The sequence below is a fragment of the Delphinapterus leucas genome, chromosome 3, assembly GCF_059928025.1.
Source record: "Delphinapterus leucas isolate spDelLeu-1000000601 "Yukka" chromosome 3, BTC_Dleu_Yukka2, whole genome shotgun sequence".
NCBI classification, from domain to species: domain Eukaryota; kingdom Metazoa; phylum Chordata; class Mammalia; order Artiodactyla; family Monodontidae; genus Delphinapterus; species Delphinapterus leucas.
Window position 1 is genome coordinate 143,645,558 of NC_143131.1, and position 14,990 is coordinate 143,660,547.

The 14,990-nt window shown below is 51.1% G+C and overlaps 1 protein-coding gene across 1 annotated transcript in view; it reads right to left on the reverse strand.

The window, feature by feature from the left end:
• Positions 1 to 14,990, reverse strand: part of SLIT3 (slit guidance ligand 3) — a 611,722-nt gene that overhangs the window by 81,030 nt on the left and 515,702 nt on the right. The window contains exons 15-18 of the mRNA XM_022595144.2: positions 9,646 to 9,796; positions 8,370 to 8,444; positions 1,398 to 1,541; positions 488 to 631 (exon numbers count right to left, since the gene is read on the reverse strand). Of these exons, the coding sequence (XP_022450852.2) occupies positions 488 to 631; positions 1,398 to 1,541; positions 8,370 to 8,444; positions 9,646 to 9,796 (514 nt within the window). The remainder of the gene's footprint in view (positions 1 to 487; positions 632 to 1,397; positions 1,542 to 8,369; positions 8,445 to 9,645; positions 9,797 to 14,990) is intronic.

Genomic DNA, 14,990 nt, shown 5'->3' on the forward strand with positions numbered 1-14,990 from the left:
AAAATGGCCCACGGCGGTACTGTAGCCTGGCCCTGGTCTCCACTCCAGCCTTGCCCACTCTGTACTATGATCACATTGGACTTTGCTCAGTCCTGCATATCTTCTCTGCTTCAACCTAGCACAGGGCCTTTGCACATGCTCTTCCAGCCGAAAGAAATACACTTCCTGCTTTCGCAAACAAGCCAACTCCCACTCATCTTCCAGAGCATAGCTCCAGTGTTGCTCGACAAAGCCTACGTTAGGCTCTCATATCACTGTGGACCTCCCTTCTGTGGCAACTCGCTATGCTGTGAGCTCCAGGAAGGAGGGTCCACGTCTGTGAATCCTCAGTAGCAAATGGTGCCTGGCACATGGAGGGAGGCTGCCAAGTGTTTAAGTTGACAGATGGATAGATGACCTTGGGCCAAATATAGTAGGGTGTTGTGAGAGGAGAGGTCTGCAGGGGAGGAGCCCTGAATGAGTGCGCCATTGGTCCAGGGGGACTTACATGGTGGACAGGGAGACAAGCGTGGTGAAGGCTCCGGGGGTGATGGTGGTGATCCGATTGTCGTAGAGGGACAGCAGCCTCACTGAACTCAGGCCAGCAAAGGTGTCATTGCTCACACAGCTGATCAGGTTACTCCTCAGCATCCTGCAGGGAGAGGGGTGGGGTGAGCAAACACGGGTGTCATCCTTTCCCTCCTATGACTGTGCCACACTGGTGTGTGTGCGTGTGTGCGTGCGTGTGTGTGTGTGTGTTGGGATGCTTTTGCCAAATCCAAGCTCAGACGAGTCACATTGCTGAGGTTTGTCCTGTGATAGCTGGGCCTGGGTCCCCACTGGGGCTAGCTGTACATGTGTATGCACGTTCTTGGCTACAGATGCTGTATTTACAGTAGAAGCAGGTGTCATGCATGTGTACGTGTACATATGTATATGGTATGGTGGTTAGTGTCTGTATGTATAGTTTGGGGAGGAGAGGGAAGAATCAAGATGTGGCTGTGGACATCAGCTTGTGTGTATGTGTGTGCGCTTATATGCACATGCTTGTTTGTGTATATCCACACGTTGCATGTGTGTCTATATGCCATTTTCATGTACATGTGTAATGCCTATGTTTGTGTACGTGTGTGTGTGTATGCCTGTTTCTGGTATGAATCTACACCTGTGTATACACTAGGGCTAGTGTCTTTTAGTGTGTGTGTGTGTGTGTGTGTGTGTGTTGGGGGGTGCTTAGCATGCCAAGTTCTTTCCCATCCAGGGCTTGGAAATGTCTAATGTCTCTCCGGCTCCAGGATTCAGCAGGCCAGGACAGCGCCCGGGCCTAGTCCGCTGCCCGCCAGCCCTCACAGCCCCTCTGATGCCCCTGCTCTCCCATCTCCCCCACTCTGGCCTTGGCCCAGGCCCCGGGAACTCACAAGGTCTTGAGGCCGCTGAGGCCACGGAACACGCGCCCATGCACTGTTTCCAGCTGGTTCCCCGTCAGCATCAGCTCCTGCAGGCTGGCCGCTCCATCAAAGGCACCCTCTCTCACCTCCTTGATCCTATTGTTACTCAAGTTTCTGGAAGGAGGGGACAGAACAGGTCAGGACGCAGGGAGGGAATGGCTGGCCCTGCAGCCAGCTGGGGACTCTAAAGTGCCCCCTGGCCCGAGGACTGGCTGGTGGAGGCTCCACCTTGGGCTTCCCTATGTTTGGTCTTCAGCACCTGTGCCTCAGGAAGCAGGGAGCCCAGCACCCCCATGGGGTGTGGATGGGTGGACTACCTGTGTGAAACAGACTGTGTAGCATCTGAAGTCTTTCAGTACAATTGTCTTTTCAATGCCCTGGGGACTGGCAGGTTTCGAATGGTTCTCAAACTTATTTTCTCTCTTCCACAGATACTCTAAGTAGTGATTCTCAAGAGGAGAGCTGGAGGAAAATAGAAAACATGCCTGCTCCCTACGGGGTGAGGCATTTGTAGAACCTTCGACTCTTTCACCATCTGAGATCCCTGATATAAATGGACCCTTTCTAGTTACTACAGTTTGTGCACTTATTATGTACTAGGCACCACGTGAGGGGTTTGACCAACAGAATCACATCAAATCCTCAAAACAACGCCCATCAGATGGGCATTATTTTTATCATTGTCCTGTTTTATGGATGAGATGACTGAGGTTCAGAGAGACTCAGTAACCTACCCACAGTCACACAGCTGATAGCACTGGGATCGGAGACCATGCTTTTGGGCACATAGAAAAGTCTCCAGTGAACCACTTTTCCCAAGTGAATGTTCCTTTGACGATGTGGATGCCCATCCCTTCTATTACTGCTCTGCAGAATTCAGGATTTGGAACGTTGTGTTTTCCTAAGTGGGCTCGGTCCTTTCAAGTCTCGGTGCTGCCATTTCCAATACTGCCCTCGAGCTCTGAGAGCGGGCTCTTCCCTCCGACCCCCAGCCACCACGCGGCAGGCTGGATGGGATAACTGAACAGCAAGCACGTCCTGCAGAACTATAGGTGCTGCTAGCGGCCGGGGGTCTCCACAGACCACCCAAATGTTCAGGCCTGAAAGGCAGCCCCAGCTGGCTGGCTGGAGCAGCAAGTGATGGAGTTACAAAAGCTGCGGGAAGAATCCAGCTTCCCCAGCAAACATCCTGGGGGGCCTTTTTCTGTGAACAGGAGACCCGTAGGTGGAGACACAGCTGCTAACTGGCTGAGCACCCTGAGCTTGTTAGAACTGAGGGCTCAGGAGAGATGGACCAGCTGGCCCATTGTACTGCTGGACATACTGAGGCCCAGGGAGGGGAGGCCACTGCTCCTGGTCACAGAGCACTGAAAGGGACATAGCGCTCCATGAGTCCCTGGTACTACTGCTTCTCTCAAGTGCCCTCCTTGTGCAGCTCTGGCCTGACTCACGCACCCCTGGGGGTGAAGCCTCCTATAGGGATGGTTCAGAGCAAGTAAAGTTCAACTGGGCACCCAAGGGCTCGATACAGGTTGCCTGCCTGCCCTCTTCCCAAATAGGGACTGGGTGTGCGGGGGTGGCAATGCCCACACCTGTGGGCGGGTGTGGAGGAAACAGTTCCCAGCCTCGCATTGTCTGCTCCCTCTGTGCTCCTGGTCACGGCCTTCCTCGCCTCCCTCCTCCATCCTGCTGAGAAAACAGGTGCAAATACCCCTCAGAATCCCTCCCCTGAGATCTGACAGAGCTGGGAGATTCTCAAACTGGATTTCTGCTCCCTGCCTGACTCTCTTGCAACTCAGCCGGTCGTCTTATAAATCCTGGTAGCCCTGGTCCACGATAACTCGGAAATGAAGGCAATACACAGGGGAGACTGCAAATTACCCCCAAGTTCGACATGGGAGGAGAGAGAAAGACTTTCCCAGCAGCTATAACTCATCCAAATGCTGGAGCTTCTCCTCCAGCTCAAAAGAGTTAGGCTTCTTGGGGAACTGAAGTACATGGGGTGGGCAATGAAGATGAGTTACAGCAGCTATAAGAAGTGGGAGGTTCCCATTTCCTGACATCTTTTTCTTTAAACGAGCAGAATTAACATCACATTACTGTAAGGTTTGCGAACTGGATTTCCTTGGGCTGGGAGAATGGAAAACATAAGGAGAGTGAAAAAAGGGGATAGAATTTTCCAGAAGACCAGGCTGCTGATCTCTCTCCATCCATCAAAGCACCACACAAAACTGCAGGCAGCTTGGGCCGGAGGACAGAGAGACAGCAGCTTGGGGCAAGCGCTCCAGACACAAAACCAGTGCCTCAGGGTTTTGTAAGAGCTCCATCTTATTCTCAGAGCAGTATCTTCCTGAAGATGCCCCCAGATCCCAGGAAACCTCCAAACGCAAAACTAAGGGCACTGAGCCTCTCTCCATTTTTGTCTCTGCAGACCCACCTGAAGGATTACTGCTTCATCATGGCTTTGACTCCAGTGAGGATGGGAATCTCACATCTGAAAGGACCCAGCCTCAGAAACACCCACCCTAGGCCAGGGCTGGCTCGGAGTGGTCCACGGCAGGGCAAACCCAGTGCTCGGCCACGCTGCCTTGGCAAACTGCTGGGTGTACCTTTCAGAACCTGTTCTCATTGTTCCCAAGAAACACCAAGGCCCCTGGAGGCTGGGGGATTCATCTCTGGAAAGCCTGAGTCTGAAGAGGTGAGCCTGGATTTCTTCTAGGTCTCTGTCTCTTCAGGTTTGTAGGACAGCCCATAAACTCTGGCAACAGAGAAGCATCTGTAATCCTGTTTAAAAGTCCAGTCCTCAATGGAAATACAGTTGGGAGAGAGCTAAGTGGAGTTTTCTGGAAGCCGAGGATACCGGGTCATGATTGAGCAGCACACTGGCACCCTGTCAGGTCGGGGAGGTCCTGCCTACCTCCCTTATGGACCTCTCCGGCCCCCTGAGGTGGAAATTCTACTTTGAGCTGGGGTTACAAGCTCAAACGTCCACAGGGTCCAGGCAGGTGACCTAAAATTGGAAGCAAGCCCAGTGGGGACGGCAGTGATCAGGAAAGCACGTGGCCCAGCTAGGGGGCAGCCGTTCCTCAGCTCAACTCGACTGGAGCCGTTTGGAAACATGGGCTCAGTTTTGCCAGATCCTCTGATTTTCCCAAAGGGCTAGAAATCCACAGTTATTTTTCTGTGGAAACTCCTGATTTTTAAAAGAGGGCAACTACTTATTAAAAACACAACCATCATGGACCTAGAATCTGTCATACAGAGTAAAGTAAGTCAGAAAGAGAAAAACAAATATGGTCTGCTAACACATATATACAGGATCTAAAAAAAAAAATGGTTCTGAAGAACCTAGGGGCAGGACAGGAATAAAGATGCAGACATAGAGAGTGGACTTGAGGACACAGGGAGAGGGAAGGATAAGCTGGGATGAAGTGAGAGAGTGGCATGGACTTATATACACTACCAAACGTAAAATAGATCAGCTCAGTGCTTTGTGACCACCTAGTCACCTAGAGGGGTGGGACAGGGACGGTGGGAGGGAGACGCAAGAGGGAGGAGATATGGGGATATATGTATAGGTATAGCTGATTCACTTTGTTATACAGCAGAAACTAACACACCATTGTAAAGCAATTATACTCCAATAAAGATGGTAAAAAGAAACCAAAGCAAAAAAACACGACCACCAAATCCACCCATGGGATTTGATTTTGGCTAGAGGGGTGCTAGGTTTCAGCTTCTGCTTGAGATGCTCCTTCAGCGTAAGAAGTGACCTGAAAGTTGGCCCGAGAGAGGCCGTGACCCCACTCTGAATGGGAGGTCACTTGAAAAGCTACCTTGAGTTACCACAGTCCTAATAACCTTTGTGGGGAACAGCTCACACCTCTTTTTGCATCCCTTAGTGATACTTATGAAATCTCATTATTCCCACATGACAGGAAGGGGCACAGAGGTTCAGAACAGTCTGGAAAGGCACCGCAGAGTCCAAACTCCTGGCCGTGTGTCCACTCCCCTCTGCCTCCGTGCCCTGTCGGGGTGCTGCCGTCCGGACTGTAACCTTAGGGCCCTGGCTCCACAGTCCCTGAGGAAGCTGAGCAGCCTCGGTCACAGGCACTGCTGGCTTTAACCACCCTGATGGGCAGAATTCCAGCTGACCCATCACCTCATGGGAGTGTAGGGGTGGTGACGGGTCCTAGCAAATAAGGGCTGTTTACTTAAAAAGAGTCGCCATCAAGTTATTTTAAATAAGTGGTTGCAGCTGGTGGTCTTTGGGACCAGATCTGCCCTATTGGGACACGTGCTTGGTTGGCTGGCATTATATGTACCTGGATTTAGGCACACACACGTGCACACACGTGCGCTTACTGCCTTCAGGTGGTGCGTGCGCTCCCCAGCTACTCTGCACTGTCACCACTCCTGGCTTGACTTTTAAACTTGGCAGGTTACTTCCTGTGTTTCAGCTTCCTCATTTGTAAAATGAAGCAATCTCAAAGCTGTTTTGTTTTTCTTGGTGAGGGGTAGTTGCCTGAATATCAGCAGAGTCTGGCGCACAGAGTAAAGTGTTTAGTAACTGTTTGTCGCCATTATTATTATTGCTGCCTTGCACCCATTCCCTTTCCACAGGGGGTCCTGAAGGCATTTGAGTTTGTAACTCCTGTTTTAAATGTCTAGCCATCTGCTCTGGGTCACTTGACCTAGATGTCCTCTTTCTTTCTTCCAGCACCTTCTCACCGCGGTCCCATGGACAGAGGCCATGTCTTTCCCCTTATCTCTTATACTTACTTCTGGTCCTCATCACACCTTACAAGGAAGGTGGACTTGTTTCCATTATGAAAGGCCCAGAAAGGCTAAGGGCATTCCTAGGGTCACACAGCAGGCGTGGGGCAGAGCTGAACTCAGAACAAATGCCGGCCTGCCTGTTCTTCCGCCATACCTGGATTTCCAGCTGCTCCCGTGAAGGGAATATTTGGCAGCTCTGACCTTCCTTCCAGTATGGCAGATGCTGGGAGGAACTTAGTGACATCTGCCCCTTTTCGTGAGGACTCGGCCTACATTTTGCCACAGTCCGCACCACTCCCTTTTGTGGCTTGGATGCTGAGGCTGGGAGTTGGCTGCGACTTATCATTGCATTTGTGCTGTTGTTTTTGTTGGTGTACAGAAACAGTTCTTCATACTCAGGTCCCTGTGAAAACTAGGAAGATGAAAGACTCAGAGCGCTTGAGTTTCACCTAAAATGGGAGAGCGCACATTTCTGCACGGAAGCAAAGACTACTTGATCCTGTTTACTGTGCAAATATGCACTTGGCCAGCTTTACTTGTTTTAATACATGCCTTATCTCCATGTGCATGTAAATTTGTTTTGAGGTTAAAAAAAGTATGCATTTTCGGGGGTTGAATTTAAAAGGACATCTCCTGACAGGTGATGGGTGATGTCTGTGCTGGGTTCCTGAAGCTAGAGGTGGGCTTGACCACTCGGACAGCCGTGAACCTCACCAGGATCCATGTGTGTCCTCCCTCCACTGCTCTCAGTTACAGAGTTGTCCCTGAGGCAGTGGCCAAGGTGGCAACTGTGGGCAGGGAGGGAATAGCACTGATGCGATCCAGATGCTGCCCAGGGCAGGGGAAGGTCTCTCTCCTTCTTGCCTGCAAGGGACTGATGGGTGGAAGAGTGGAGAGCAAAATAAAATAAGGGTTACAATTAATTCTCATTATTCATCGTGGTTAAGCTCTACAAAGTCACTGGGCAAGATGAATTAGTGAATGCTGAACCACTGCTCCTAGGGGAGCCTCTGGTCACCATTTTCATTAACCGATCAATACCTAACCTTGTTTGATGCATGTTTCTGTTTAAAGACATCTTATTGAATATATATTGTTGATTTATTTACATTGCACTCACAGCCAACAGCACTATAACTCTTGCCTGAACAAAGCTTATGTAACACGTATTTTCTCCGTAAGGCACATCACAGCCTTCCCATGCTTAGGATCACTAGACAGCCCTCCAGTGCTATGCTACGGGGCCATTTTAAACAGTGAAATCACCCACAAAAGCACAAACATGCAAAAAAAGAAATGTGGCACTAAATATATTGTGGATTGGACACTTGTTTACAGTCTGGGAGCTGAAACAAGAAATCAGAACGTGGCCTTGTTCGATTTCAGCTGGGGATGTGCATGTAGGAGGACTCAAATTTTTTGCTGCCCTGTCTATGTATATGAATGACCATGAAAGCACTGTGCGTATTGATTCTGAGATTACACATAAATGTTAGTGAGTAAGCGAATCAGCAAATACAGGGTCTATGAATAATGAGGCTTGACCGTTTTCCTTTGTTCCAGAGGCAGACTCAAACTCTGGGGCTGGGACATGTGGAGGATGGGGTGGGAGTGGGGAGCAGGGTCAAGGAGAAGGGAATTAGATGGCAAAGAGCCCCCTGTCCATGCTGGTACCTTTGCTGGCACACCTGGGATGGGAAGGGGAGGGGGAAGCAAGGCCAGCTGTGCACCAGCGTGCTTACAGATGAAGGAGGTGAGGCAGCTGTGGTGTCTCCGCTCCAGTGTGTCTCAACCATGTGGAGGCCTTTAGGGTCCATCTAAAAATAGACCTTCTGACTGTTACCTCATAAAAATTACTAAGTGATGTGCACCCTAGATCCCCATGTCCCATTGCTGGTCCTCACCTGAGTCCCTCCGACCACCCACTGGGGTAGACATTGGGTGTGGGGTGGGGGATGGGGGTGAGCAAGGATGGGGTGAGGGTCAGGGATGGTGCAAAATGCGTGCTCTGCCTCTGCATGGTCCTGCCTTAGTGTCTTGCTTCCCAGGACGTGCCCATAGCGGGGTCAGGAGGAGACTGGGAGGGGCTGCAGTGGAGGGAGAGGGACCCGCCCGTGCCCTGGTGTTCTGCTCTGGTCTGCCATATTCCTGAGACTGACTTACATTTTCCGCAGGTTGGGCAACTTCTTGAAGATACCAGTGGCCTCTAGAACAGATATCTCATTGTCGTTCAGTCGGCTACATGGGAAGCAAGCAGATGAGGCAGTGGGTGAGCTGTGGATGGGGCACCTCCTCCATTGGTGCCCCATCCCCCCGTGGCTTCAGCTGAATTGCCACCTGGACCTCACTCAGTCCAGGTCAATAGCACCATAGAAACCCTCCGTGTACCCCATCAGCATGGGGGGCCCAGCAGCGAGAGGACGGGTGTGAGAAGGGGCCAGAAAGGAGAGGAAGACCCTCTGCCGGAGGCATATTCAACTTTTTGAACGCTCAGCACTTAACAGTCAAGTGCCAATGATTTGCCTTCATTTTGTAGGGGTACCAATGACCACTTAAACCCCCAGGGAGGTTTCCCCAGGTTCTTCCAACTCTCCAAGCCACTCAGGTCTTTCCTGACCACATCCCTCTGCTAAGGGCAGCTCAGGGACTCCACGCCCAACATTCATGTAAGCTCAGGGAGAGCAGGAGAGAGTCAAATATAATAATAATAATAATAATAATAATAATAATAATAATAAATAAAGACCACCGTCATTTATGCAGGGCTTAGTCCATGCCAGGATTCAAGATAAAGTCTGTGCTCGCATCCTCTTACCTAATCTTTGTAACCCCCGTAGGAGGTAGGTATTAACACCTCTATTCTATAGCTCAGAATCTGATGCTCAGATCTGAGAAGCAACTTGCCCAACCTCAGGAAAACTGGAGACGACAGGAGTCAGGCCCAGATCCGTCACCCCTGCCCCCCACCCCATGCTGTAACTTTGAGCCACTTCTGGATAAACCAACATGCCTCTTTATTAGCATGGATAACCAGAGGCGCAGATACACCTGATCGTCCTAGCTGTTTTTTCACTTTAGGTCAGTCATTTATGCGCTATCCATCTTTCCGGTTATGTTGTAAGCTCCCTAAGGGCTACGAGGGGTGGTCTGCTTAGTTCACCGTGGAAAAGGGTGGGCCTGGCACAGCGCCTGGCTCGCAGCGGGTGTTCGGAAAATCTTTGTATCAATAGAATGAATGAGCTGTCTTTATTTCTGAGCAAGCTGTCCCCCGCGGATGCTTGGGGGAGTCTGCCCTCATCCTGGGACGCAGGGGGCACCAAGGAACACCCAGGTGACTGAGCCGGGAGGGGGCCACCTCTAGGAGCCCACACCCACCCTGGCTGGCTCAGGGAGACTGGGCGCGGGGACGTGCAGGGGCTCCCGCCTGGGCAGCACTCACAGGTCGGTGACGTATTCGGGGAGGTGGCTTGGGACACGGGCCAGCTTCTGGTTGGAGCAGTCCACGATGGTGCCCTCGCAGCGGCACCTGTCCGGGCACACGAGGTCCATGAAGCACTCGCTGCTGAACCTGCTGCGGTAATCCTCCGAGCCTGGGGGGCGCCAAAGAGGGGGCGTCAGTGGCAGCCGGTCCGGCATGGGGCGAGGTTGTGGGCACTGGAGATGGGGAGACACGGGGCAGGGGGATGGCCCAGTGACAGAGGCAGCATTGCCCTCATTTTTTGGCCACCTTGCTCTGCCTTCCCCGCACCCCAGCCTCCAGGCTGCTTGCTCTCCCTTTGGTCTTTGTCATTCATCACTTTCCATCTAATGCCACAAGCTCCGTGGGCTCTTAAGTTTCTGTGGGTCATGGACCTTTTTGAGGTCCCTGTACAGAATTTGGTATACGATTTACGGGGGGTACTTAGTCCATGATGCCCATGATCCATGGGCCCTCTAAATATTCATGAAAATCCAAATGAAGAGATTTTGATGGGAGCTATGCCAGGGGTGGGAATGAGGTCAGGGAAGAGGGTCATAAACTCAGCTGTCTTCAGGGACAAAGCAGGTAATGAAACGATAAAGGGGGCCCAGCACATGGCAATCAATCAATAGCCTTGACACCTGGTTTCATTATTGGGAAGCAATCATGGGGGTTGTGGTCCTGGGGAATTGAAGCCCACTGCCTTAACGTTTGGGATTTTGGCTCAGGGTTGCCTGATAATTCTTTTAAAAAAATATTGGTGATGAATTCAAATGTAAAACACTGTAAAGACAAGTACAACTCTTGCGAGGGTTAGATGTACCTGCTGCCTTTGAGAGGAAGCTCTGTTTAACTACAGTGAAAAGCCAGTTCCAATGAGCTAAAGGTAGTTGGAGCTAAGATTAATGTCTGAAATCGAATTTTTCTGGAGGTTACATACACAGTAATGGTAACAGGGCCAATGATGTGCCGTCTTGAGAGATGCCCCGAGGAGCTGCTTTAATGATCAGAAATGATCCCCTGGCACCTGGGCGAACCTCTGTGAGACTACAAACCTTGCCCGAAATAAAAGGGAAGCTCTGGTTCTCCTATCAGACACGAGCTAGTTGATGGGGGTCGGGTCTCTTTTATTTTCACCCTCAGCGGTTCATCGGCACAATGCCGGGCACGAGAGCTTGGCTCACGTCTGTCCAGTACATAAATGGGGTGTCCTTAGCACATAAATTGTTCCATACGTGCGTATTTCTGCAGTGTTGCAGAGAACGTGAAGGTCATTTGTTTGCCTGGCTAGTGGAGGTGGACCTTGGCCACCTTATGTGTATTAGGAGCAGAACGGGGCATCTGCAGTACAGAGGTTTTAGCCATAGAAGGCTTGGATTTGCCCAGGCTTTGCCACTTACTAGCCTCAATCTCTCCACATGTAAAACGGAAACCACATAAATTGCCCCTCTCTCACAGGGGCTGTGAAGATTCGAGGAAGATCAAGGTGGTGGAGAGCCTCTGGAAAAGGGTCAGGAGTTGTACAGATGTTTGTGATTCGATTTCGGGGGCACCTAGTGGCACATCTGGCGCGTGTCAGAAGCCGTAAAAACATCGGCACAGTGAGTGATGATAGCTGGTGTGTGCTGAGCGTGGATCACAAGCAGGGCACTATTCTTTGAACTGCAAATGCGTGAGCCCATTAAACCTTCACAACACTCTGAGGCTATTGTGACTCCATGTTATCGATGAGGAAACTGAGGCCTGCAGGTCACTCAGGACGTGGCAGAGAAACGAACCCAGGCAGGCTGCTGCCAGGGCCCATGTGACTAATACTTTGCTTTACTGCAGATGTGCTTTTGGACAAAACCTTAATCCCAGACCTAGGAATGATCATAAAGTCAAGTTGGTGGAGGTGAACTGAATGGCATTTTCCCTCAGTGGGCTGCAGGGAGACAGGAAGCAGATGTCTCCACTGCCCTCTTGGTTTCTCACTCCTCACGTTTTCTCCCCGTGGTAATGCCTGATTGGGGATGGACTTGGTGGGTCTCTGATTCTGAAGTGACATCATCCACCTAAAACAGAAGGTCAAGGCCTGGACCTGTCTCTTTCCCTCTTTGCTCCTTCCCCATTCCCCTCCTTCATCTCACTTTCCACCCGCAGGCTTGTGTGAGCAAAATCCAAGCAGGTATCCCAGGTTTCTTGGGCGGCTCCCTGGTCCAGTGCATTATGCAAATTTCTTGCCCTTGGCTTGTCAGCATCCGTCCCACTGAATAACTCTCACCTGGGCTGTTTCCGGCCCCCCACCCACCGACGCATCAGCGTGCTGAGTCCTGGATGAATTTCATCGCGCAAACCCTGCTAGATGACAACCCTCTCTCATTCCCCACGGCGGTTCCCCACGGTGACGGTGTGAAGGGGCTTTTCGTACATATGCACGTGTTTTTCCTTTGAGAAGGTGTCTAGGATGGGATCCTTGCAAAGCGGAGAAACCCTGAGCGATCAAAGCCAGAAAGACAGGAGGGGGCACAGTTTGCTCGCTAACATGATGAGCCTGAAGATGTGCACCGGCTGGGCTGCGGCTGGGGACAGCCGCCGATTAAATGCGTTTTCGTTTCAATCAAGGTGAGAGCGTCTGTAGTTAGCAGGAATCGCTCTCTGTAGTATACTTAGATTATAACTGGCCGACCTGTGCAATGGAGCCGCTGACCCATTTTAATGAAATGATTTTGCAATTAGATTCGATGGACTAACGTGTTCTTTCCAACATTTTCCCCCCTGCTGTTTTTGTTATTGCCCTGGTTTGTAATAACGAGGGGATCGGAGTTTGGTATTTTATATGAGTGGGAGCCAGAAATGTTAATAACGGCGTACGTACAAAACCGAAAGAGTGCGTTCCCCAGTCGGAGCCAGCCTGAAATGCCACCTCCATCACTTCATATTTCATTACCCAAACTACTCAGGGTTTCTCGGAGCCATTTGTTATGCCTAATGCTCATAACTACCCAAAAGTATTTTTAACTTTTCCAGAGCTTTAAAAGTCAATTTCAATCTCAATGCATATTTGTCACTGCCAGAAATACTTAGTAGGAGAGAAGTAACTGAAATAGGCCGTTGCTTCTTCTCTTTAGGGGAGTTCAGACAGGAGAGATCTCGGAGGATTTGAACAAGGGCCATAAAACTAGACGCCGGCTGAAATGGGTCTTGGGAGAGCTGATGTCACCTGGCATCTCCCCTGCTCCTGCCCCCGTAGCCCTCCTCCTCCTTGGTGGGCAGCTCAGAACGACGACACTTGGGACGTGAGCACAGAGAAACTTCAATAGACCAGGGGAGTGGAAATCCACAGCAATGCGGTTTTATTATGAATCCCTGCCCTGCCGCCACTTCCCAGGAGAGGATGTATGTAATGTTTGGATGGTCAGGGGCTTGGGGCAGGTGGGGAGTCAAAGCTCCCATCCTTTGGATGGACTTGGCTGCAGAGGCCAGCGCTGGGCCCAGGATGGCTGCTGTCACTAGCAGTCTGCATTTTGCATCATCCTCTGGGCAACCAGTTTGCTTAATGGAAGTCACAGATGCACGGTTATCAGAGTACCAAGGACCTGCCAACGCACGTGTCCAGAGTTCTCCTCTTCTACCTCCAATACCCCTAAGGTGGGCGGGATGAAAGAAGGAGGAAAGGAGCAGAAAGAGGAACTGGGGGGGGGAGTAGGAGGCCTACCGGGGCTCTTCAGCTTGAAAGGACAAGCAAAGGTTATAGGTCATGAATGGAATCAAGAGAACATTGCTAGGTTCACAGTTATCCACTCGTCGGCAAAGGCCAGGGGACCAGACACCAGTTGGCTGGAAAACACCGTTTACCAGGAGTTTGGAGATTGGTTGGGCAGACAGCTGTCCTAGTAAGTTCTCCCTGTCAGAGTCTAACATGAATGCAGCTATCTGCCTGGAAGCAGAGGGAAATGGCCATGGCCTGCATCCGGTCACTGCCTGGTCACAGCCAGCTGCCGGAGGACCAGGGAGGCACCCGTGGAAGGGCACCCTGTGGACCCACTCCCGAAGGCCTGGCCCTGGCACGGTGGCAGCAGTGCCGAGGAACTCAGAACGCCCTCTCTGTTCAGAGGGAAAGAAAATTTCTCTAGGCCCGAGGACTTGTTCTGTACCAAATGGGTCTTGGTATATTCATGCTGGGGGGGAGGAGCCATGTAAACAGGGATGCTTGCTCTCTTTCTTGCTCAAGTCATTTTCTATTAACAGAAGGAAGTTGGAAAGGGAGTGTTATTTTTTTCAACTCCCTATCGAGTCAAGTCAAGGTCTTTTTGATTTTATAACTCAAGGCCATGGGCCTGTCCGCAGCTGGGAACACTGAGGATTACAGTCGTAAAGAGCAGCCGTGCTGGAGTCCAATGACCCTGGGCAAGTTAGTTGGCCTCTCTGAGCCTCAATGTTCTCATCTGCAGAATGGGACTTACAGGGTTGTTGTGAAAATTAAACAAGGTGAGGATGTAAACTAGCTCAGCACCCGGTCCATAGTAAGCCCGTGAGAAAAGAATCCAGAGAGGTAAACAGGACTCTCCATTCCTCAGCAACGGCTGCGGCCCTGGCTCTGAGGGGTAACCCGAGAGACAGGAGACAGTGAGAGTCACACATCGCCATGGAAGCCCAGAGCCCGGCTCCTGGCTCAAGCCAGGGCCCTCTCTCACATGGGACAGCACACACATTCCACGGCATGAACCAACAACACAATCTTCCGGTTACACTGGGTCTAGGATTTATCAAGAAATAAGCAGCACGGGAGGTGCCGAGACGCCCCTCTCTTTATTATCAGAGGCAGTGGGCTTCCGCACAGACCCCACATGGCACTGAGCTAGCACCACTGAGGAGCCCAGCACTTTCGCCTCATGTTAACTGTGCTTAGAAGGTCAAGGAGACAGCTTGGACTTTAGGCTGCACGGGGACCAAAGTACTTGTGAGGAGAGGGGGTCAGTTCCAGAAGGAGCCTCAGGTTACATCCAGTGTCTCAGACTCATGGCAGTCTCATCATTCTCATGCTCACATTAAGTCCTAATGCTTCCAATAAAGATGGTAGGTGGAGGGTGGGTACCAGCAGTGTGAGCTTTGCGTTAACTGCCACGTGGGAAAATGACCTTGGGCTGGGACTCTTCCATGAAACAAAGGGCGTACGCCTTGGGTATACGTGTTCTCTTCAAGAAGAAAAACAGTGGTGTCTGAGCTCAGACCTAGCTACTTTACCACTTGGCTGGCATCCAGACTAGATTTGGGGGATGGCAACTCCATTTGGGATAGAGACGTGGATGCAGATCTCAGCTTGTCCCCCGTACGCTTCCCCA